This window comes from Phoxinus phoxinus, assembly GCF_949152265.1.
Source record: "Phoxinus phoxinus genome assembly, chromosome: 9".
In the NCBI taxonomy this organism is placed as follows: Eukaryota; Metazoa; Chordata; class Actinopteri; order Cypriniformes; family Leuciscidae; genus Phoxinus; species Phoxinus phoxinus.
In genome coordinates, this window is record NC_136884.1 from 19141529 (window position 1) to 19167350 (window position 25822).

At 44.4% G+C, this 25822-nt stretch overlaps 1 protein-coding gene across 1 annotated transcript; it reads right to left on the reverse strand.

Moving 5' to 3' along the window:
* Positions 1-1631: 1631 nt before the first annotated feature.
* LOC307004061 (uncharacterized protein) lies at positions 1632-5132 on the reverse strand (the record flags this gene model as incomplete). Its single annotated transcript, XM_079623003.1, has 4 exons — positions 1632-2689; positions 2807-2879; positions 2978-4061; positions 4201-5132. 4 exons carry the CDS (start codon positions 5130-5132, stop codon positions 1632-1634), a joined length of 3147 nt encoding a protein of 1048 aa, XP_079479129.1.
* Between the last annotated feature and the right edge of the window lie 20690 nt (positions 5133-25822).

Genomic DNA, 25822 nt, shown 5'->3' on the forward strand with positions numbered 1-25822 from the left:
GCAGAGACAGGTAGCCTCTCCCGATCAGCGCGACTGCAGCTCGCTTCAAACAGCCTTCCCATTTCCAGGAACGGCCTCATGCGTCATTTTATGTCATCGCTTCACAGAAGCCAGTGAAGTAAAAAAAAAAAACCCATCTAATAGCATTTAAATATGAAATGTCTGTATAAAACGTGTTACTTTATTTAATTAGATAGCTTGTTTTTTAATAAAGACCCTGCTAGGTCAGGACAATAAGTTAATGCGTTTTTTTTCAATGCCGGGTCCAAACGAAGAGAGTTTCAGTTCCTCTACACCTGGTAGCTGCTAATGTGTTGCAAGCATTCTTGCTGACCGCATGGCGGTATCCAGCCTGCATCCAGCCTGCATCCAGCCTACATACAAACCCCTGCGTTGGTGGTATAGTGGTGAGCATAGCTGCCTTCCACGCGGAAGCCAGGCATGTATACCTGTAGATCGGTGACTAGCCAATCAGTAGTGAGAAAAATTTAAGGGCGTGTCCCAGGTTTTATCAATATTATTCCCCACCGAAATCTCGGTTCGAATCCCAGCTGAGGTGATGTTATTTATACCTTTTGACACATTCACTAATATTCATATATGTATATGTTTACTTTTGTTTTCTAATATGAAACTTGTTTCTGAAGGATACTTATTTTACTGAAAAAATTAATTGTTGGTATGTGATATATAACTTAGTGTGCTTGTCCAAAATAACAGTCCTTATTTTACTGATAAATTAATTGGTGCAATGTGATATATACTGTAACTTATTGTGCTTGTCCAAAATAAGAGTCAAGGATTTTCGGGATATTTTCAGTAAAATTACGTTTTAATAAAAAATAAACATTCAAAAGAATAAAAGTATACCTTTATAAAATATACAATTATAAAATAATACCTTTTTAATTTTAAAACTCATTTACAACACTATGTACAGTACATGTTAAGTACACAATAATGTGAACCAAGGCAATTAGATTGAATGAACAAATGTAAAAAAATGGGAATATCTCAACATGACCAAAATAAATAATCAATCTATGAAATCAAGTGACAGTTTAAAAACACCTACTGAACAAAGGTCTATGGAAGAATAAAAAAGAAACAGGCTGAAACAGGCTAGTACTTTTTCAAAGATTTCAAAGATTATCCAACTGCCCATGTGCATGTATACAGTACAATTATAAATATGATTGTGTCAAAAGTAATAAACTAATATAAAGTAAGAACAATATTACAACATGCTTAAGAAATATTATATACAAAAAAATTCTTACAGGTGAAATGCAAAGTATTTACAATTACAAAAGATTAAAAGTAGTGCTTTCCATCATCTAAACAATCAGAGTTTTTTTTAACAAATTGTAAAAACATTTTAACTGATAAATTATGCATATATAACAGTAAAAGTTAAGCAGACTTTTTTACATTTTACAATCATGCATGGCCCAACATGGCATTCTAAAGTAAAAAACAAAACAAAAACCAGAAAGACAAATAAGGCAAGAACAAACCACAGTGGTTTCAGCATGTAACAGATATCCATAACAAACAAGATACAGAGTTATATTTTTTTATGATACAATAATTACAATATATACATTAAAAAACAGGAAACATGAGGGCAGTCACTTTCCCTTTTCTGCTACCCATCTCTTCCTTTCTGCCTCATAAAAGGAAGACTGACAGAACTCTCCCCAAGTCATCTCGTGAGTCATCCCCTCTGTCCGATATAGGGAAAACACTTTGGAAGGACAATATACATACTTTCCTGCCACACCAGGGAACCCAGTATGTGTGTGTGGACTCTCTGGGCCTTGTTTGAGGGGCTTGTGGCAAAACCTACAGAGGCGACCAGTGGGATGCTGCTCCATGGCCTTTCTCTTTCCCCGCTCCTCCATTACCTGTCTTGCCTCTGCAGAGCGCTGCTTTGCGGCCTGTAGCTCTCGATTAAAAAAAGGTGTTTCAGCAAAGTCAGCAAACGGCATTCGAGGATTGGTGAGGCCTTCCGCTGCATACATCTGGTATACCTTTGTAGAGCAGTAGAAGTACTTCACGCTCCCAGACTGATAAAAGAAATGAATGGAGGAGCCATCACCAAGGTAACGTGACTTTGGCTGGCCACAAGCTAGACAGTTCCGTGTCCTCTTTGTAACAGGCTGCTGTTGCTGTTGTTGCTGCTGCTGCTTCTCCACAATCTCTTTCACCATCTGTTCAATCTCACCCTTAGTTAGCAAGGACTCCTTGGGATTATTTCTGGGTGGGTTCACTGGGGCAGGTGGGAGGGTTACCACTGGAACACTTACAGTTTCACTACCTTTTGTGAGGTGATGCCATAGCTGCTGGGTCTCCAGTAGTTTCTCCGGACTGGTATTCAGGGATGAATTTGTGTTCGTCATCTTGGCCAGGTGTTTCACATAACGTGAGATATGCTGTTTCGTGGTGGGGTGTAAGAGGCTATTGGGATCCCTGGAGGCAGCCTGCACAAGGGCAGCATACTCCGCATCTACCTGGGTGAGAAGGTCTTTCTGCCCATGGTACTTTGCCAGAAGGCCATCAATGGAATCCCTCATGGGCTGTGTCCACCGAAAATGGTCCAGGACAAAAAGTAGACCGCCTGCCTTGATGGAACCTGTGCGAGCAGCTCGTGGAGAAGGAGCAAAGGGCAGTGGTGGTGTCATCTCATCTAAAAGAGAGGAAAAGGAACAGAAAAAATAAATCATTTTCACTTTTATCTCTGAAATATCTGTAGTATTCATATAAATAAGGAATAATTAAGGGATGAAGATGTGAGCTGAATCACCTTTTACATCGGTGGGCTGTGTAGGCTGGATCATTATTTGTGAGCCAGGAGAAGCCACACCAAAGATGTCATCCTGGAGCATATGGTAATTAATTTGGGTTACAATCAGTGATTACATAGTTAAATTTTGTATTTTAGTGAGTGGGGATATTTGTAAACAGTCAAGTTTACCTGAGCAAAGTGTTCCTCCCTCACCTCCTCAGGTGTGTCATCAGGTGGGAATATCTCACTGAGAGCAGACGGCTGTGAGGACTGATGCTCTCTCTCCCCTGCAACAGGTAACTTCTGGGACTTGTGCTTGTCCCAGTCCAGGGGGACAGGACGACAACCAGGCTCCACATACTGCAGTCCAAACCTTTCTCTGGTGTCTGTCTGTGAGACAAGTAAGGCAGGGTACTTGGCCTGTCCTGTCACCACGTCTGAGAGCTTGTTCAGTTCCATGATCAGCACAGGATCAAAAACTGCAGGCAGCTTCACTCCAGGCTGCTTCAGGTCCACAAGGCGCTGAAAATTCCAGCGAGCCACTCCAATCATGCCCTGCGCCTGGAAAAGTTCTGTGGATACCTGAGTGCCTGTGACCCATCTCGCCTGATGGAAATGGAACCCCTCCTGCTGAGAGGTGCCTCTCACAGGGATCCACACGGGTACAGCTGCCGCCTCCCCCTTCACATGGTTCAGCTGGACCGTTCCACCATGCCTATAGAGGATCCCCTCTTCAATCTCTGGGTCACTCAGGCAGCCTCTGAGGATATGGACTCGCTGAATCCTCCACACCTTCAACATCGATGGTTTGAACAGTGGCCCACCATCAGGATCGCATTCTAAAAAGAATCTTTGGAGAACACTCTCTACTCTCTCCAGCAGCTCTTTGGGGTGTGGGACCCTATTGCGGCAGTGCTCCCTGATGTGCTTCTTTGTTGGATTTGCAGGCACTATCCCACAGAAGACATAAGCCTGCTTCAGTCTCTGTAGGTCCGTCTGGTCCACAACACTAAAAGCTGCTGACAGAAACTTGCAGAAAGCACTGTGCAGTGGATGGTGCTCTGAAGTACACTCTCTGGAGAACCGCCGCATGCAGTGGAACAAGTCCAGCTTGATGTTGATGCCGCTATTATATTCTTTGCGGGAGGCACAGGTGTTGATGAGATGTCCAGAGGTTGCTGCAGTCACTATAGCCTCAGTGGTCTTCCAAGAATCCCAGAGGAGGTGCTCCTGGGGATCAGGGTTTGGGATCCTGAAGGCAGCACAGCAATCTCTGTTCCACACACAAAGAGAAGTATATTTAAAATTGTAAACATTCAAATAAATAGGATACATGTATTTGCTATACTATATTTTGTTTCCTTTACAAATATAATATAGGTGGGAAGGAAAATGTGATGGCTGGTTCTTACCTGTCAACCCACTGGTAGTTGGCTTTTGGCAGTCCTGCAAAAATGTAACGACGGGACAGCCCCTCATACATTGGCTGCAGGGATTTATCACTTTCAGACTGCAGCATCACCCAGGACAAGATCATCCAGTTTTCATTCATCACAGCGTATGATGACATAGTACCCGATGCAAGCACAACCTTCCGGGCCACCTTGCGGGTATGGTCAGCCCTTAATACTTGTCCAAACGTGCCTTGAAGGAGCAGATTGAGTGTGCTCTCCTGCCTATGGTACTCCTGAATGAGGCAGTCAACCAAGTAGTGGGGTGAGACTGTTACTCCGGACCAGCCGGCCACATCACCATACCCACCAAATGGAGCAGGAGTATTTGTTGCTCTTAGTGCCCCTGTGATAGTCTGCTGACCATAAAGTCCACTGTCTCCATCCAGCACATTCTTAACAGTGGACAGGTAAGCCAGGTGTGCACGCTCATACCTGAGGTGGAGAGCTTCATTCAACTGATTGGCCATATCATTGGGAGACTTTGCTGTGCGCCGCAACTCATCCATCACCGTCTTACATATGGCCTTCTTGTGCGTCAGAAAAGCTGGAAAAATGTTGCGGAACCGACTTGGCAGCATGTCCATCCATTGGGGTTTGTCTGCAAACCAGTACTTTTTACAGACTTTACAGCTGAGCCGAGAGGCCAGTATGTAGTATTGGCTGCTTGTACCAATAATGACACGGGGTCGTCCAACTCCTGATGAGACAACGTAAGGATTCGGACAGCCGTTCAGACATGGCAGAGTGTAGTTGTTGCGGACTCTTTCCATAATGGTGTGCTCTGGTTTCCAAATGAAGAATGGATGAAGTTGAAAGTATTTTGCCGATGGTAGCTTATAGACAGCATCAATAAGCTCAGGCTGAGGTGGGTAACGCCACAAGGAGATCATGTTCATTGGATGTCTCACCAGTCTAGAGCCTGGCCACAGTCCCAAGGCTTCCATTTCTGTTTTCATCCAGATTCTCTGCTGGTGAGAGCAGTGCCATTGGCTTACATCCTGCTCATAGCTTGGCAGTGGTGGAACAGCATGCTTCTCCTCCAACTGAGTTGAGGGGTACCCAGCAGAGGCTGCAGGAAGTGCTGTGGGAGGAGTAGAGGCTGCAAGGAGTCCCGACTGGACAGCAGCTGCAGGGGGGCCTGAGGGAGGAGTAGAGGCTATAGACTGTGCAGAGGTCACTGGGAGGAGGGCTGCTGGATGACATGGGTGGCATTAGTCATAGATGAGCATTACATTTGTTAAATATGTTAAATCTGTTTTAAATTGTAATAAGTAAAATTATGTTACATTAAGTCCTTACATTGACAGAGCATGGTTTCCTGCACTGGTCTCAAAGGCGATGTGGTCTTGCTTGTCGATAACCCCAATTCAAGCAACTCTGGAGGTACTGGCAAAGGAACCCTCACTGGAGTGAAGGGAATTGGTGTAAAACAATAACACTGATCAGAAACAGGCATATCCTTACAGTTGAGTCGGCTTGTGTACAAGTCCATATACTAACCTGGCTGTGGAGATGCAGTAGCACTATATTCATCAGGCTGGTCTGGTTTTAAGAGTGTTGCTGGTGGTTTACGCCTCCCTAACACAGAAAAATGTAATGCCATTCTAATACCATGTAGAACTGTCCCTTAGTAAATGTGTTATTAAATCGTAATGCAAATGCATACAAACCCATAGAACACATGTCAAGACTCTTTATAATATTAGAGGTGTGGTATGTTAATGGATCTACATTACATGAGTAATCTACAGCTTCAAGTATCAAAACAGATGCGTCATTCTAGTCCAAATGAATACATATTTGTACTTTTGCTGTACTTCTGCATTTTGGAGATGTACTTATTTTACTCTGTAGATCATATACATACCAAACCTTTAAAGTATAGCATGCAAAAAAGCATGCAAAACAAGAACTCTGTACTTACCCTTAATGATGAGATATAAATGCCTTATAAATGTTAGTAGAACAATTGAACACAAGAATTAGAACAGGCCTGAACGTGGCCAAACCAACAAACAGCAACAAATCAATGTAGAACAGATCATCCTGATTCATGTCAGAATCATCCCTAGTATGCTGTAGGAATAAGACCTTTGACCAGCGGGACTCCAACAACTTCTGAACCTGAAAGCATAGTGAAGATAATTTAACTTTCAAGCATTTAGAAGTCACACGTACATGTATGTGCACAAATGCACTGTATATACAGTATGTATGCACAATTGATCTAAATCTTGAATTGAGTTGAAACTGAATCAACACAGAAGTGACTTGAGCTGAATAATGTCACAATTGGCTTGTTAGAGATGCTTTACAGCAGATTTTGTTTTGAATTTGTTAGTATTGTGAAGCTTCTGTGAAAATCTATATTGTAGCTTGTATGTATATTCATATATATATATATATATATATATATATATATATATATATGTATGTATGAATATACATACTATACAAGCTACAATATGTAATAATGTAATCAATTTGAAAAAACCTGTAGTATAATAATTTACGGGCATTAGAACAGGACTGATCACACCTAATAAACAAACAGTGATTTGACAGTGTTGGATGGATAATCCTGATTGATGTCAGAATCATCCCCAAGTGTGCAGTCAGAAAATGACCTTTGGCCATAGGGACTCCAACAACTTGTGAACCTGAGTGCACAGCGCAGAAACAATGTAACATCCCAAACATTTACCATCTTCAATAACGCTGAATAAAAATGTTATGATGTTTCATGGAAATGAATGCAGTTTGATAGAGCATGTATGTGCATGTATGTGGTTCTCACTCAGTTGGCCTGGAATTTTAGATGAAAATGTGGGTAGCATCATCCTCCCCAAATCTTCACCTTCCTCCATTTCTATGGAAAAATAACAAACCAAAAAATGTTATGAAAGGATGGAATTATAAATATCATCAACTGTTGTTTATTCAGGGAAAATTGACTGAGCATTACGTAAGCTCTTTTACAGCAAAAGCCGAGTCCACATTCATACAGGTGTAGCCTACATTCAGAAAAATATGGATATAGCAACCACAATAAAATAAATACTGTGTGTGTGTGCGTGTGTGTGTGTATGTGTGTGTGTGTGTGTGTGTGTGTGTGTGTGTGTGCGCATGCACCTACACTACCGGTCAAAAGTTTTGGGATTTGATGCTAAAAAAACATTCATTATTATTATTGATGTGGAAAACTGTTTTTTCTGGATTCTTTGATGAATAGAAAGTTCAAAAGCTTTAATTTGAATTTGAAAAGCTTTTAATTCAGCTTTAATTTGAAATATAATCTTTTGCAACATTATAAATGTCTTTACTGTAACTTTTGATCAATTTAATTCATCCTTTGATGAATAAAAGTATTTATTTCTTTAATTTCTTTCCCCTCCAAAAATAAATAAAAAGTCTTACTGACCCCAAACTTTTGAAGGGTAGTGTTTAATGTTACAAAAGCTTTCTATTTCAAATTAATGCTGTTCATCAAAGAATCCTGAAACTAAAATGTAAATAACTATTTTCAACATTGATAATAATGATAAAATGTTTCTTGAACATCAAATCATCAGAATCATGTGACACTGAAGACTGGAGTAATGATGCTCAAAATTCAGATTTGATCACAGGAATAAATTACACTTTACTATATATTCACATAGAAAACTGCTATTTTGAATTATAATAATATTTCACAATTTTGACTGTGTTTTAAAAAAAATGTATTTGAATCAAATAAATGCAGCCTTGGTGAGTACAACAGACTTATTAGAACAAATCGTAACGATCCAAAAATGTGTCTGTGAGTTTTTCTTACTCAGTTGGTCTTGGAGTTTGGATGGGGATATAGAAAGCATCATTCTCTCCAATTCTTCATCATCCTCCATTTCTGTGAAACAAAGCATAAAAGCAAAGATGTGAATCATATGTCATCCCACATTTACATATTTCAATTTGACCTTATATATACTCAACTGTACTGTCAACAAACCTGTAGGATGAGAGGCAGATGCTGTAAGGCCAGCGGAAGCAGTCTGAAGCTGGCTCTTTTTCTGAGTGAGGTACTGCTGCAACCGATACATTTTGCTGCCTGGGACACACTGTTTCTGGAGGATGAATGCAGCATATCCATCTGCTCTGCTCTCCCAAACATCCCTCCAAGTCTTTTCTGCATTAATCCCAAAGCCAACCAAGTTGTCATCTTCATTCCTCACAGGTGGTGCCACTGATCTTCCAGTTAAATACTTTAGGAGATCCTCGATTTCCTGGAAGCTTCTACTGTACTCAAGAAATGAAAGTAGGCTGTCCTTCTTGGGACCCTCTGGTTTAAACTGTCCGGCTCTCTCCTCCTCCTCAACCTTCTTAGTCAAGAATATGGTATAGCCTACATCATTCTCTAGTAGCCACCGGAATGACTTGCCTTTGTACTTTCCAAACTGAAGCAGATACTCTCCCAGCACCTCCTGTCTGTCTGACACATCTCCTCCTCTCATGAAGACAACAGAGCGGGCATTCTCCTTGACCTTGTCTTCCCTTTGAGGGGCTGATTTGTCCTGGAGATTGGGGTTGTCTTTGATCCTCTTGGCTTCATCTGAGGGTTCTTGTCTCAGATATCCAGTAGGTCCTTTCCTGAAGCACACGTTGATCTTGCCTGGGAAGATCACTTTCACCTTCATCCTGCTGTGCTGTACATATACATTCACAAAGAGCTGATTAGTGTTTATGGTCTGTTGCATTAACACACTTAATTAACACACTTCTATTCTGATTTAAATGATTTTATTTCTTATTAAATAAAACAACAATTAAATGAAAAAATGTATTATGAAATAAATATAAATATATATTTCACAATATCCTCTTTCACACACTATTGTTGTGTTTAATTATAATTTGTTTCATAATAAAATGTTATTCATATACTACTATACCATTATATTGCACACATATTTTTTTGTAATTTAAATGTAATATATGTGTGTGTACTATATAATAATTACATTAAAAGTACTACATCAAACTGCACTGTTAACATATAACGTTATATTTTTAAACATTTTATTTGAGTGCATAACGTTAATAAGAAATCAATGACGAAACATTCACCTTTACAAACAAATATACTCTTATAAAATACAGTTGTATTTACAACGAGGAGTTTGGTTTACTTGGTCACAAACTATTCAACACAATTAACAATACGATTAACGTTACATGATAATATACAAGCAATTTAAATTATAAAATATATGAATAATAATGTATATGGGGTCACCTGAGGTAAAATCTGTCTGACGGTAGTTTAGACTGTAAATATTTGTTGTAAAAAACAAAACAATTTACTGACAATTCGGTAAACAAATATCTCTCCGATCGTAAAACGGGTCTCCCCTCCTCCACTGCGAATGATTGACAGATGACACTACGCTTCTTAAATTCCCCGCCAAGGAAAAACGAAACAGCGCCATGAAGTCTACCTGTGGCCAAAAGTATATTGCATCCGTAGTGTTAAGCACTACCATAGAGAATGAATGGGAAAAGTTAAGGGAAGTTAAGCTTACCCATTTTCGGCTCCCGAGCAGTTGACTCGGGTTCGATTCCCGGCCAACGCATTGCCTTTTGCTCAAGCAGTCGTCCGGGGCCCCTGGCCAACTCCTTCTGTAACTCGTGGCTGGAGCAAAACATTTGTATGGGTCTTTGGGCAGCAGTAGAGGACTAGGTCTCCCCGTCGGGGAATCGAACCCCTGTCTTCCGCGTGACAGGCGGAGATACTGTCCACTATACTAACGAGGAGCTGCATAGACAGGTAGCCTCTCCCGATTAGGGTTGCCACCTTCAATACAGAAAAATAAGGGACGCCTGCCGCGGGGGGAGGGGGGGGGGGGGGGCTATGACGATACACACAGCTATGACGATAACAAACATAGGCCAACAAAGTTTGACAGTGAGAACACAAAAAAAATAGGCGTTTGGAGGAACTTGTGAGATGTGAACCATATTTTATTAACTTATTAAATTAACAGATCCATAACTTATTAACTTTAAATTAAACAAATGCTTTCATACTCAAAAAAAACTATTGGAAAAAAAATATATAGTGCATGAGACTTGCAAAGGATCTTCCATGAACATCATGAACATGATAACATCAGTGGCCCACAAGTAGTAGTGTGCAGTATTGGAGCATGCCTACTTCCTTTTATAAGTGTACTTCTTGTCACTCCGTGCAGCACTGAGAAGCTGTTTGTCTTTCAAACAGATAGAGTAAAACTCTGAACAGGACTGCTCAAAGTTGAGAGTGATCAAGAGCTCACTCCTTATGAGCTCCACAGAGCACCTGTTCCTGCTGTCACTCCATTTGTTGGACATTCTGGAAAAGATCCTTTCCACATAACCAGTGGATGCTGGGATACTTAAGATGTGGCTAATGATGGACAGCATGTTAGGCAGGTTAGCTACTTGAAAGAGAGCCACCCACCTGGCAGCCACGTCTTTGGACTTCCATTCATCATCTGCACCTTCTCTGAGCCCCTTCAGAATGCTATTTGCTGTGGTGCATTCATCATAAAGTTCATCCATGCTGACTTTTTGGATGAGGTTAAGCTTATTAGTGATGATCTCAGTGTCGCTGAAGGAAAGCATGCCATGGTGAAGAGAGAGAGGTTGCAGGGAGAACAGCCAGTTGTCCTCTGAAAAGTCAAACCATTTCTCAATGTATGAGATTGCTGTGTTGAGAAACTCTGTGAAATCTCTCCTTGCCCTGTCTGCGTCATGTGGGAGAAGATGCTGCAGCTTCACTTTTGTTAAGTAGCCATAAAACTGGTCATCTCTTCTCTGTGTGAGTTTTTGCTTGAAGGTAGACATGATGGAATATAACTCAACACAGGTGGTTGAATCATTTTCCAGCTTCTTTACAACATCCTCAAAGAGGGAGAGGATGTTATTGGAGAACAGGAGGTAAACTTCCACATTATCAGCATCTTCCTCAGTTGAGGCATCATTGAGCTTTAACAAAGCTCTGATCTGTCTGGGACACTCTTCCCCCAGGCTGATGAAATAAGACCTGAGAGCAGTCCAGGATTGCATAAGCCGGGAAATGGCTGGATTGAGGGACAGCCACCTTGTTGTAACATGTCGCAGAATCTCGCGGAACTCCACATCACAGAACTTGCAAAACTCTTTCAGTGATTCCCTTCGTTTGGCAGATGTGGAAAAGTGGCCATAGACCTTCAGCACAACATTTTCCACATCTACAGTGAGCTGGTCAAGAGCATGCTTCACTGTGTTGTGCACAATATGGGCATGGCAGTTTCCTTGCCGCAGATCTTTTTTCTTTTTCTTTAGGTTGGTGAAGACAGAGTTGTGGATTCCATAATTTACATTAGTATTGTCTGCACTATATGCTGTAACTTGATCTAACGATAAGCCAAATTTATCAAGGGAATGTTCTATGTAATCCATAATACCAGCAGCTGACTCATCTGCATTCTCTCCAAAATCAAGCATTTTGTTGCAGATCCCAGTTTCTGGCCTGAAATACTGTACAGCAAGGGGAAACATCTTCCTGTTCCCTTTATTTGATGCATCCGTCTGTATGGAGAACGGGAGGGGTTTACCTGATGTTAAGACGTCAACAACATCAGCCACTGCCTTTGGAGCAAGGACATCTTTGGCCATTGCTTCTGCCTTAGTTCTCCCGATGGACATTTTCTTTATGATTTTGGAGTCATGCAGAATCTTTTGGTTAAGCTTGTGTCCACAGTCAGCACTGTTATAGCTTAGGTTGTGTTTAACCGTGTGGTACACCTGCGTTAACTCCGCTGCTGTAACCTAGAGAGGAGTAGGATGAGAAATTGCTAATGAACTTGTATAAGGTGGCGTGAACACAGATTTTGGATAACATATTTGTCATTGTTTGCAGACAGTAACACCATCCAAACAGTGAAACCACATAATAAATAACCGATCTACAAACATTTCTAAATTCATGTAAAACACACAAAAAAATTGTTTATTATTGGTAAGTTAATTATTTTATTGTTAATTCTACAGTAGCCTATTTAAGGATGCAATAATTTAAATTAGTTAAGTTGTTTATTTGCTTCACATAGGCACTATATTTTTTATTATTAAATATCTCTTTCTTATCTCTTATTAAAATAATGCTTATATGTCTGACTGTACACCTTAACCGCAATAAACAAATCGGTAACACTTTACAATAAGGTTCATTAGTTAACTACATTAATTAACATGAACTAATAATGAACTGCATTTATACAGCATTTGTTCATCTTTGTTAATGTTCATTTCCACATTTACTAATACTTTATTAAAATCTTGTTAATATTAGTTAATGTACTGTGAACTAACATGAACAAACAATTAACAGCTTTATTAACAAAGATTAATAAATACTGTAACACATGTATTAGCTACTCATTGCTAGTTCATGTTAGTTAATACATTAACTAATGTTTAATAAATGAACCTTATTGTAAAGTGTTACAAACAAATCATACTAACATGATTCATTTACATTTTTAACATGATTTCTTAACAAATAGGCAGCTTATGAAATCTAATGTAATCAATCAGAAAATGATTAGGGTGATTAAAAAACTGTCATTACACTATCTGCCTCAGGAGATGATTGAGGTATGAAGAACTGTGAGACGGTGCTTTGATTTCTGTGACCTCTAGCATTGCGGGAATGTTGCTCTCCCGAGGCATGCTGACGCACATCTGACAAGCCACCGTGCGCAACAGAGAACACTCTCCGACAAATTGTGCAGTTGGCTTGATACTCATTTCCGCTGACACTTTCCAGCCAAGTATTTGATTCTTCCCACTCTCGACGGTACTTTTGCATCCGCTTTCGTTTCAGCGCTGGACGCGGGGGGGTATCTGGAGCAGCCTCCGCCATTCTTTCAAATCGACTCTCTGTCAAGAGACCCGCCCTCCTCTGACTCTGATTGGCCGTGAACCTGAAACAAACCAATCAATCCAACGATGGCAGCGAGTATTACCCAATCAGGGGCAGAATAGGACGAGTCTTCACAGAATGCCGGTGGGATGATTTGCATGAGATGCTGCATTGAAGACAACTCCGAAAATACGGGACAAACCCCGTCCCGTATTGATTCAAAACGGGACGCGCTATTTTATTCTCAAATACGGGACGATTCCGTATTTTAAGGGACGGGTGGCAACCCTAAGGTCTCCCCGTCAGGGAATCGAACCCCGGTCTTCCGCGTGACAGGCGGAGATACTGTCCACTATACTAACGAGGAGCTGCAGAGACAGGTAGCCTCTCCCGATCAGCGCGACTGCAGCTCGCTTCAAACAGCCTTCCCATTTCCAGGAACGGCCTCATGCGTCATTTTATGTCATCGCTTCACAGAAGCCAGTGAAGTAAAAAAACCCCCCATCTAATAGCATTTAAATATGAAATGTCTGTATAAAACGTGTTACTTTATTTAATTAGATAGCTTGTTTTTTAATAAAGACCCTGCTAGGTCAGGACAATAAGTTAATGCGTTTTTTTTCAATGCCGGGTCCAAACGAAGAGAGTTTCAGTTCCTCTACACCTGGTAGCTGCTAATGTGTTGCAAGCATTCTTGCTGACCGCATGGCGGTATCCAGCCTGCATCCAGCCTACATACAAACCCCTGCGTTGGTGGTATAGTGGTGAGCATAGCTGCCTTCCAAGCAGTTGACCTGGGTTCGATTCCCGGCCAACGCATTGCCTTTTGCTCAAGCAGTCGTCCGGGGCCCCTGGCCAACTCCTTCTGTAACTCGTGGCTGGAGCAAAACATTTGTATGGGTCTTTGGGCAGCAGTAAAGGACTAGGTCTCCCCGTCGGGGAATCGAACCCCGGTCTTCCGCGTGACAGGCGGAGATACTGTCCACTATACTAACGAGGAGCTGGAGAGACAGGTAGCCTCTCCCGATCAGCGCGACTGCAGCTCGCTTCAAACAGCCTTCCCATTTCCAGGAACGGCCTCATGCGTCATTTTATGTCATCGCTTCACAGAAGCCAGTGAAGTAAAAAAAAAACCCATCTAATAGCATTTAAATATGAAATGTCTGTATAAAACGTGTTACTTTATTTAATTAGATAGCTTGTTTTTTAATAAAGACCCTGCTAGGTCAGGGCAATAAGTTAATGCGTTTTTTTTCAATGCCGGGTCCAAACGAAGAGAGTTTCAGTTCCTCTACACCTGGTAGCTGCTAATGTGTTGCAAGCATTCTTGCTGACCGCATGGCGGTATCCAGCCTACATACAAACCCCTGCGTTGGTGGTATAGTGGTGAGCATAGCTGCCTTCCAAGCAGTTGACCCGGGTTCGATTCACGGCCAACGCATTGCCTTTTGCTCAAGCAGTCGTCCGGGGCCCCTAGCCAACTCCTTCTGTAACTCGTGGCTGGAGCAAAACATTTGTATGGGTCTTTGGGCAGCAGTAAAGGACTAGGTCTCCCCGTCGGGGAATCGAACCCCGGTCTTCCGCGTGACAGGCGGAGATACTGTCCACTATACTAACGAGGAGCTGCAGAGACAGGTAGCCTCTCCCGATCAGCGCGACTGCAGCTCGCTTCAAACAGCCTTTCCATTTCCAGGAACGGCCTCATGCGTCATTTTATGTCATCGCTTCACAGAAGCCAGTGAAGTAAAAAAAACCCCATCTAATAGCATTTAAATATGAAATGTCTGTATAAAACGTGTTACTTTATTTAATTAGATAGCTTGTTTTTTAATAAAGACCCTGCTAGGTCAGGACAATAAGTTAATGCGTTTTTTTTCAATGCCGGGTCCAAACGAAGAGAGTTTCAGTTCCTCTACACCTGGTAGCTGCTAATGTGTTGCAAGCATTCTTGCTGACCGCATGGCGGTATCCAGCCTGCATCCAGCCTACATACAAACCCCTGCGTTGGTGGTATAGTGGTGAGCATAGCTGCCTTCCAAGCAGTTGACCCGGGTTTGATTCCCGGCCAACGCATTGCCTTTTGCTCAAGCAGTCGTCCGGGGCCCCTGGCCAACTCCTTCTGTAACTCGTGGCTGGAGCAAAACATTTGTATGGGTCTTTGGGCAGCAGTAAAGAACTAGGTCTCCCCGTCGGGGAATCGAACCCCGGTCTTCCGCGTGACAGGCGGAGATACTGTCCACTATACTAACGAGGAGCTGCAGAGACAGATAGCCTCTCCCGATCAGCGCGACTGCAGCTCGCTTCAAACAGCCTTCCCATTTCCAGGAACGGCCTTATGCGTCATTTTATGTCATCGCTTCACAGAAGCCAGTGAAGTAAAAAAAAAACCATCTAATAGCATTTAAATATGAAATGTCTGTATAAAACGTGTTACTTTATTTAATTAGATAGCTTGTTTTTTAATAAAGACCCTGCTAGGTCAGGACAATAAGTTAATGCGTTTTTTTTCAATGCCGGGTCCAAACGAAGAGAGTTTCAGTTCCTCTACACCTGGTAGCTGCTAATGTGTTGCAAGCATTCTTGCTGACCGCATGGCGGTATCCAGCCTGCATCCAGCCTGCATCCAGCCTGCATCCAGCCTACATACAAACCCCTGCGTTGGTGGTATAGTGGTGAGCATAGCTGCCTTCCAAGCAGTTGACCCGGGTTCGATTCCCGGCCAACGCATTGCCTTTTGCTCAAGCAGTCGTCCGGGGCCCCTGGCCAACTCCTTCTGTAACTCGTGGCTGGAGCAAAACATTTGTATGGGTCTTTGGGCAGCAGTAAAGGACTAGGTCTCCCCGTCGGGGAATCGAACCCCGGTCTTCCGCGTGACAGGCGGAGATACTGTCCACTATACTAACGAGGAGCTGCAGAGACAGGTAGCCTCTCCCGATCAGCGCGACTGCAGCTCGCTTCAAACAGCCTTCCCATTTCCAGGAACGGCCTCATGCGTCATTTTATGTCATCGCTTCACAGAAGCCAGTGAAGTAAAAAAAAAAAACCATCTAATAGCATTTAAATATGAAATGTCTGTATAAAACGTGTTACTTTATTTAATTAGATAGCTTGTTTTTTAATAAAGACCCTGCTAGGTCAGGACAATAAGTTAATGCGTTTTTTTTCAATGCCGGGTCCAAACGAAGAGAGTTTCAGTTCCTCTACACCTGGTAGCTGCTAATGTGTTGCAAGCATTCTTGCTGACCGCATGGCGGTATCCAGCCTACATACAAACCCCTGCGTTGGTGGTATAGTGGTGAGCATAGCTGCCTTCCAAGCAGTTGACCCGGGTTCGATTCCCGGCCAACGCATTGCCTTTTGCTCAAGCAGTCATCCGGGGCCCCTGGCCAACTCCTTCTGTAACTCGTGGCTGGAGCAAAACATTTGTATGGGTCTTTGGGCAGCAGTAAAGGACTAGGTCTCCCCTTCGGGGAATCGAACCCCGGTCTTCCGCGTGACAGGCGGAGATACTGTCCACTATACTAACGAGGAGCTGCAGAGACAGGTAGCCTCTCCCGATCAGCGCGACTGCAGCTCGCTTCAAACAGCCTTCCCATTTCCAGGAACGGCCTCATGCGTCATTTTATGTCATCGCTTCACAGAAGCCAGTGAAGTAAAAAAAAACCCCATCTAATAGCATTTAAATATGAAATGTCTGTATAAAACGTGTTACTTTATTTAATTAGATAGCTTGTTTTTTAATAAAGACCCTGCTAGGTCAGGACAATAAGTTAATGCGTTTTTTTTCAATGCCGGGTCCAAACGAAGAGAGTTTCAGTTCCTCTACACCTGGTAGCTGCTAATGTGTTGCAAGCATTCTTGCTGACCGCATGGCGGTATCCAGCCTGCATCCAGCCTACATACAAACCCCTGCGTTGGTGGTATAGTGGTGAGCATAGCTCCCTTCCAAGCAGTTGACCTGGGTTCGATTCCCGGCCAACGCATTGCCTTTTGCTCAAGCAGTCGTCCGGGGCCCCTGGCCAACTCCTTCTGTAACTCGTGGCTGGAGCAAAACATTTGTATGGGTCTTTGGGCAGCAGTAAAGGACTAGGTCTCCCCGTCGGGGAATCGAACCCCGGTCTTCCGCGTGACAGGCGGAGATACTGTCCACTATACTAACGAGGAGCTGCAGAGACAGGTAGCCTCTCCCGATCAGCGCGACTGCAGCTCGCTTCAAACAGCCTTCCCATTTCCAGGAACGGCCTCATGCGTCATTTTATGTCATCGCTTCACAGAAGCCAGTGAAGTAAAAAAAACCCCCATCTAATAGCATTTAAATATGAAATGTCTGTATAAAACGTGTTACTTTATTTAATTAGATAGCTTGTTTTTTAATAAAGACCCTGCTAGGTCAGGGCAATAAGTTAATGCGTTTTTTTTCAATGCCGGGTCCAAACGAAGAGAGTTTCAGTTCCTCTACACCTGGTAGCTGCTAATGTGTTGCAAGCATTCTTGCTGACCGCATGGCGGTATCCAGCCTACATACAAACCCCTGCGTTGGTGGTATAGTGGTGAGCATAGCTGCCTTCCAAGCAGTTGACCCGGGTTCGATTCACGGCCAACGCATTGCCTTTTACTCAAGCAGTCGTCCGGGGCCCCTGGCCAACTCCTTCTGTAACTCGTGGCTGGAGCAAAACATTTGTATGGGTCTTTGGGCAGCAGTAAAGGACTAGGTCTCCCCGTCGGGGAATCGAACCCCGGTCTTCCGCGTGACAGGCGGAGATACTGTCCACTATACTAACGAGGAGCTGCAGAGACAGGTAGCCTCTCCCGATCAGCGCGACTGCAGCTGGCTTCAAACAGCCTTCCCATTTCCAGGAACGGCCTCATGCGTCATTTTATGTCATCGCTTCACAGAAGCCAGTGAAGTAAAAAAAAAACCATCTAATAGCATTTAAATATGAAATGTCTGTATAAAACGTGTTACTTTATTTAATTAGATAGCTTGTTTTTTAATAAAGACCCTGCTAGGTCAGGACAATAAGTTAATGCGTTTTTTTTCAATGCCGGGTCCAAACGAAGAGAGTTTCAGTTCCTCTACACCTGGTAGCTGCTAATGTGTTGCAAGCATTCTTGCTGACCGCATGGCGGTATCCAGCCTGCATCCAGCCTGCATCCAGCCTGCATCCAGCCTGCATCCAGCCTGCATCCAGCCTGCATCCAGCCTACATACAAACCCCTGCGTTGGTGGTATAGTGGTGAGCATAGCTGCCTTCCACGCAGTTGACCCGGGTTCGATTCCCGGCCAACGCATTGCCTTTTGCTCAAGCAGTCGTCCGGGGCCCCTGGCCAACTCCTTCTGTAACTCGTGGCTGGAGCAAAACATTTGTATGGGTCTTTGGGCAGCAGTAAAGGACTAGGTCTCCCCGTCGGGGAATCGAACCCCGGTCTTCCGCGTGACAGGCGGAGATACTGTCCACTATACTAACGAGGAGCTGCAGAGACAGGTAGCCTCTCCCGATCAGCGCGACTGCAGCTCGCTTCAAACAGCCTTCCCATTTCCAGGAACGGCCTCATGCGTCATTTTATGTCATCGCTTCACAGAAGCCAGTGAAGTAAAAAAAAAAAAACATCTAATAGCATTTAAATATGAAATGTCTGTATAAAACGTGTTACTTTATTTAATTAGATAGCTTGTTTTTTAATAAAGACCCTGCTAGGTCAGGACAATAAGTTAATGCGTTTTTTTTCAATGCCGGGTCCAAACGAAGAGAGTTTCAGTTCCTCTACACCTGGTAGCTGCTAATGTGTTGCAAGCATTCTTGCTGACCGCATGGCGGTATCCAGCCTACATACAAACCCCTGCGTTGGTGGTATAGTGGTGAGCATAGCTGCCTTCCAAGCAGTTGACCCGGGTTCGATTCCCGGCCAACGCATTGCCTTTTGCTCAAGCAGTCATCCGGGGCCCCTGGCCAACTCCTTCTGTAACTCGTGGCTGGAGCAAAACATTTGTATGGGTCTTTGGGCAGCAGTAAAGGACTAGGTCTCCCCTTCGGGGAATCGAACCCCGGTCTTCCGCGTGACAGGCGGAGATACTGTCCACTATACTAACGAGGAGCTGCAGAGACAGGTAGCCTCTCCCGATCAGCGCGACTGCAGCTCGCTTCAAACAGCCTTCCCATTTCCAGGAACGGCCTCATGCGTCATTTTATGTCATCGCTTCACAGAAGCCAGTGAAGTAAAAAAAACCCCCATCTAATAGCATTTAAATATGAAATGTCTGTATAAAACGTGTTACTTTATTTAATTAGATAGCTTGTTTTTTAATAAAGACCCTGCTAGGTCAGGACAATAAGTTAATGCGTTTTTTTTCAATGCCGGGTCCAAACGAAGAGAGTTTCAGTTTCTCTACACCTGGTAGCTGCTAATGTGTTGCAAGCATTCTTGCTGACCGCATGGCGGTATCCAGCCTGCATCCAGCCTACATACAAACCCCTGCGTTGGTGGTATAGTGGTGAGCATAGCTGCCTTCCAAGCAGTTGACCTGGGTTCGATTCCCGGCCAACGCATTGCCTTTTGCTCAAGCAGTCGTCCGGGGCCCCTGGCCAACTCCTTCTGTAACTCGTGGCTGGAGCAAAACATTTGTATGGGTCTTTGGGCAGCAGTAAAGGACTAGGTCTCCCCGTCGGGGAATCGAACCCCGGTCTTCCGCGTGACAGGCGGAGATACTGTCCACTATACTAACGAGGAGCTGCAGAGACAGGTAGCCTCTCCCGATCAGCGCGACTGCAGCTCGCTTCAAACAGCCTTCCCATTTCCAGGAACGGCCTCATGCGTCATTTTATGTCATCGCTTCACAGAAGCCAGTGAAGTAAAAAAAAACCCCATCTAATAGCATTTAAATATGAAATGTCTGTATAAAACGTGTTACTTTATTTAATTAGATAGCTTGTTTTTTAATAAAGACCCTGCTAGGTCAGGGCAATAAGTTAATGCGTTTTTTTTCAATGCCGGGTCCAAACGAAGAGAGTTTCAGTTCCTCTACACCTGGTAGCTGCTAATGTGTTGCAAGCATTCTTGCTGACCGCATGGCGGTATCCAGCCTACATACAAACCCCTGCGTTGGTGGTATAGTGGTGAGCATAGCTGCCTTCCAAGCAGTTGACCCGGGTTCGATTCACGGCCAACGCATTGCCTTTTGCTCAAGCAGTCGTCCGGGGCCCCTGGCCAACTCCTTCTGTAACTCGTGGCTGGAGCAAAACATTTGTATGGGTCTTTGGGCAGCAGTAAAGGACTAGGTCTCCCCGTCGGGGAATCGAACCCCGGTCTTCCGCGTGACAGGCGGAGATACTGTCCACTACACTAACGAGGAGCTGCAGAGACAGGTAGCCTCTCCCGATCAGCGCGACTGCAGCTCGCTTCAAACAGCCTTTCCATTTCCAGGAACGGCCTCATGCGTCATTTTATGTCATCGCTTCACAGAAGCCAGTGAAGTAAAAAAAAAACCATCTAATAGCATTTAAATATGAAATGTCTGTATAAAACGTGTTACTTTATTTAATTAGATAGCTTGTTTTTTAATAAAGACCCTGCTAGGTCAGGACAATAAGTTAATGCGTTTTTTTTCAATGCCGGGTCCAAACGAAGAGAGTTTCAGTTCCTCTACACCTGGTAGCTGCTAATGTGTTGCAAGCATTCTTGCTGACCGCATGGCGGTATCCAGGCTGCATCCAGCCTACATACAAACCCCTGCGTTGGTGGTATAGTGGTGAGCATAGCTGCCTTCCAAGCAGTTGACCCGGGTTCGATTCCCGGCCAACGCATTGCCTTTTGCTCAAGCAGTCGTCCGGGGCCCCTGGCCAACTCCTTCTGTAACTCGTGGCTGGAGCAAAACATTTGTATGGGTCTTTGGGCAGCAGTAAAGGACTAGGTCTCCCCGTCGGGGAATCGAACCCCGGTCTTCCGCGTGACAGGCGGAGATACTGTCCACTATACTAACGAGGAGCTGCAGAGACAGGTAGCCTCTCCCGATCAGCGCGACTGCAGCTCGCTTCAAACAGCCTTCCCATTTCCAGGAACGGCCTCATGCGTCATTTTATGTCATCGCTTTACAGAAGCCAGTGAAGTAAAAAAAAAAACCCATCTAATAGCATTTAAATATGAAATGTCTGTATAAAACGTGTTACTTTATTTAATTAGATAGCTTGTTTTTTAATAAAGACCCTGCTAGGTCAGGACAATAAGTTAATGCGTTTTTTTTCAATGCTGGGTCCAAACGAAGAGAGTTTCAGTTCCTCTACACCTGGTAGCTGCTAATGTGTTGCAAGCATTCTTGCTGACCGCATGGCGGTATCCAGCCTACATACAAACCCCTGCGTTGGTGGTATAGTGCTGAGCATAGCTGCCTTCCAAGCAGTTGACCCGGGTTCGATTCCCGGCCAACGCATTGCCTTTTGCTCAAGCAGTCGTCCGGGGCCCCTGGCCAACTCCTTCTGTAACTCGTGGCTGGAGCAAAACATTTGTATGGGTCTTTGGGCAGCAGTAAAGGACTAGGTCTCCCCGTCGGGGAATCGAACCCCGGTCTTCCGCGTGACAGGCGGAGATACTGTCCACTATACTAACGAGGAGCTGCAGAGACAGGTAGCCTCTCCCGATCAGCGCGACTGCAGCTCGCTTCAAACAGCCTTCCTATTTCCAGGAACGGCCTCATGCGTCATTTTATGTCATCGCTTCACAGAAGCCAGTGAAGTAAAAAAAAAACCCATCTAATAGCATTTAAATATGAAATGTCTGTATAAAACGTGTTACTTTATTTAATTAGATAGCTTGTTTTTTAATAAAGACCCTGCTAGGTCAGGACAATAAGTTAATGCGTTTTTTTTCAATGCCGGGTCCAAACGAAGAGAGTTTCAGTTCCTCTACACCTGGTAGCTGCAAATGTGTTGCAAGCATTCTTGCTGACCGCATGGCGGTATCCAGCCTGCATCCAGCCTGCATCCAGCCTACATACAAACCCCTGCGTTGGTGGTATAGTGGTGAGCAAAACATTTGTATGGGTCTTTGGGCAGCAGTAAAGAACTAGGTCTCCCCGTCGGGGAATCGAACCCCGGTCTTCCGCGTGACAGGCGGAGATACTGTCCACTATACTAACGAGGAGCTGCAGAGACAGGTAGCCTCTCCCGATCAGCGCGACTGCAGCTCGCTTCAAACAGCCTTCCCATTTCCAGGAACGGCCTCATGCGTCATTTTATGTCATCGCTTCACAGAAGCCAGTGAAGTAAAAAAAACCCCCATCTAATAGCATTTAAATATGAAATGTCTGTATAAAACGTGTTACTTTATTTAATTAGATAGCTTGTTTTTTAATAAAGACCCTGCTAGGTCAGGACAATAAGTTAATGCGTTTTTTTTCAATGCCGGGTCCAAACGAAGAGAGTTTCAGTTCCTCTACACCTGGTAGCTGCTAATGTGTTGCAAGCATTCTTGCTGACCGCATGGCGGTATCCAGCCTGCATCCAGCCTGCATCCAGCCTACATACAAACCCCTGCGTTGGTGGTATAGTGGTGAGCATAGCTGCCTTCCAAGCAGTTGACCCGGGTTCGATTCCCGGCCAACGCATTGCCTTTTGCTCAAGCAGTCGTCCGGGGCCCCTGGCCAACTCCTTCTGTAACTCGTGGCTGGAGCAAAACATTTGTATGGGTCTTTGGGCAGCAGTAAAGGACTAGGTCTCCCCGTCAGGGAATCGAACCCAGGTCTTCCGCGTGACAGGCGGAGATACTGTCCACTATACTAACGAGGAGCTGCAGAGACAGGTAGCCTCTCCCGATCAGCGCGACTGCAGCTCGCTTCAAACAGCCTTCCCATTTCCAGGAACGGCCTCATGCGTCATTTTATGTCATCGCTTCACAGAAGCCAGTGAAGTAAAAAAAAAACCCATCTAATAGCATTTAAATATGAAATGTCTGTATAAAACGTGTTACTTTATTTAATTAGATAGCTTGTTTTTTAATAAAGACCCTGCTAGGTCAGGACAATAAGTTAATGCGTTTTTTTCCAATGCCGGGTCCAAACGAAAAGAGTTTCAGTTCCTCTACACCTGGTAGCTGCTAATGTGTTGCAAGCATTCTTGCTGACCGCATGGCGGTATCCAGCCTACATACAAACCCCTGCGTTGGTGGTATAGTGCTGAGCATAGCTGCCTTCCAAGCAGTTGACCCGGGTTCGATTCCCGGCCAACGCATTGCCTTTTGCTCAAGCAGTCGTCCGGGGCCCCTGGCCAACTCCTTCTGTAACTCGTGGCTGGAGCAAAACATTTGTATGGGTCTTTGGGCAGCAGTAAAGGACTAGGTCTCCCCGTCGGGGAATCGAACCCCGGTCTTCCGCGTGACAGGCGGAGATACTGTCCACTATACTAACGAGGAGCTGCAGAGACAGGTAGCCTCTCCCGATCAGCGCGACTGCAGCTCGCTTCAAACAGCCTTCCCATTTCCAGGAACGGCCTCATGCGTCATTTTATGTCATCGCTTCACAGAAGCCAGTGAAGTAAAAAAAAAAACCCATCTAATAGCATTTAAATATGAAATGTCTGTATAAAACGTGTTACTTTATTTAATTAGATAGCTTGTTTTTTAATAAAGACCCTGCTAGGTCAGGACAATAAGTTAATGCGTTTTTTTTCAATGCCGGGTCCAAACGAAGAGAGTTTCAGTTCCTCTACACCTGGTAGCTGCTAATGTGTTGCAAGCATTCTTGCTGACCGCATGGCGGTATCCAGCCTGCATCCAGCCTGCATTCAGCCTACATACAAACCCCTGCGTTGGTGGTATAGTGGTGAGCATAGCTGCCTTCCAAGCAGTTGACCCGGGTTCGATTCCCGGCCAACGCATTGCCTTTTGCTCAAGCAGTCGTCCGGGGCCCCTGGCCAACTCCTTCTGTAACTCGTGGCTGGAGCAAAACATTTGTATGGGTCTTTGGGCAGCAGTAAAGGACTAGGTCTCCCCGTCGGGGAATCGAACCCCGGTCTTCCGCGTGATAGGCGGAGATACTGTCCACTATACTAACGAGGAGCTGCAGAGACAGGTAGCCTCTCCCGATCAGCGCGACTGCAGCTCGCTTCAAACAGCCTTCCCATTTCCAGGAACGGCCTCATGCGTCATTTTATGTCATCGCTTCACAGAAGCCAGTGAAGTAAAAAAAAACCCCATCTAATAGCATTTAAATATGAAATGTCTGTATAAAAGGTGTTACTTTATTTAATTAGATAGCTTGTTTTTTAATAAAGACCCTGCTAGGTCAGGACAATAAGTTAATGCGTTTTTTTTCAATGCCGGGTCCAAACGAAGAGAGTTTCAGTTCCTCTACACCTGGTAGCTGCTAATGTGTTGCAAGCATTCTTGCTGACCGCATGGCGGTATCCAGCCTGCATCCAGCCTACATACAAACTCCTGCGTTGGTGGTATAGTGGTGAGCATAGCTGCCTTCCAAGCAGTTGACCCGGGTTCGATTCCCGGCCAACGCATTGCCTTTTGCTCAAGCAGTCGTCCGGGGCCCCTGGCCAACTCCTTCTGTAACTCGTGGCTGGAGCAAAACATTTGTATGGGTCTTTGGGCAGCAGTAAAGGACTAGGTCTCCCCGTCGGGGAATCGAACCCCGGTCTTCCGCGTGACAGGCGGAGATACTGTCCACTATACTAACGAGGAGCTGCAGAGACAGGTAGCCTCTCCCGATCAGCGCGACTGCAGCTCGCTTCAAACAGCCTTCCCATTTCCAGGAACGGCCTCATGCGTCATTTTATGTCATCGCTTCACAGAAGCCAGTGAAGTAAAAAAAAAACCCATCTAATAGCATTTAAATATGAAATGTCTGTATAAAACGTGTTACTTTTTTTAATTAGATAGCTTGTTTTTTAATAAAGACCCTGCTAGGTCAGGACAATAAGTTAATGCGTTTTTTTTCAATGCCGGGTCCAAACGAAGAGAGTTTCAGTTCCTCTACACCTGGTAGCTGCTAATGTGTTGCAAGCATTCTTGCTGACCGCATGGCGGTATCCAGCCTGCATCCAGCCTACATACAAACCCCTGCGTTGGTGGTATAGTGGTGAGCATAGCTGCCTTCCAAGCAGTTGACCCGGGTTCGATTCCCGGCCAACGCATTGCCTTTTGCTCAAGCAGTCGTCCGGGGCCCCTGGCCAACTCCTTCTGTAACTCGTGGCTGGAGCAAAACATTTGTATGGGTCTTTGGGCAGCAGTAAAGGACTAGGTCTCCCCGTCGGGGAATCGAACCCCGGTCTTCCGCGTGACAGGCGGAGATACTGTCCACTATACTAACGAGGAGCTGCAGAGACAGGTAGCCTCTCCCGATCAGCGCGACTGCAGCTCGCTTCAAACAGCCTTCCCATTTCCAGGAACGGCCTCATGCGTCATTTTATGTCATCGCTTCACAGAAGCCAGTGAAGTAAAAAAAAAACCCATCTAATAGCATTTAAATATGAAATGTCTGTATAAAAGGTGTTACTTTATTTAATTAGATAGCTTGTTTTTTAATAAAGACCCTGCTAGGTCAGGACAATAAGTTAATGCGTTTTTTTTCAATGCCGGGTCCAAACGAAGAGAGTTTCAGTTCCTCTACACCTGGTAGCTGCTAATGTGTTGCAAGCATTCTTGCTGACCGCATGG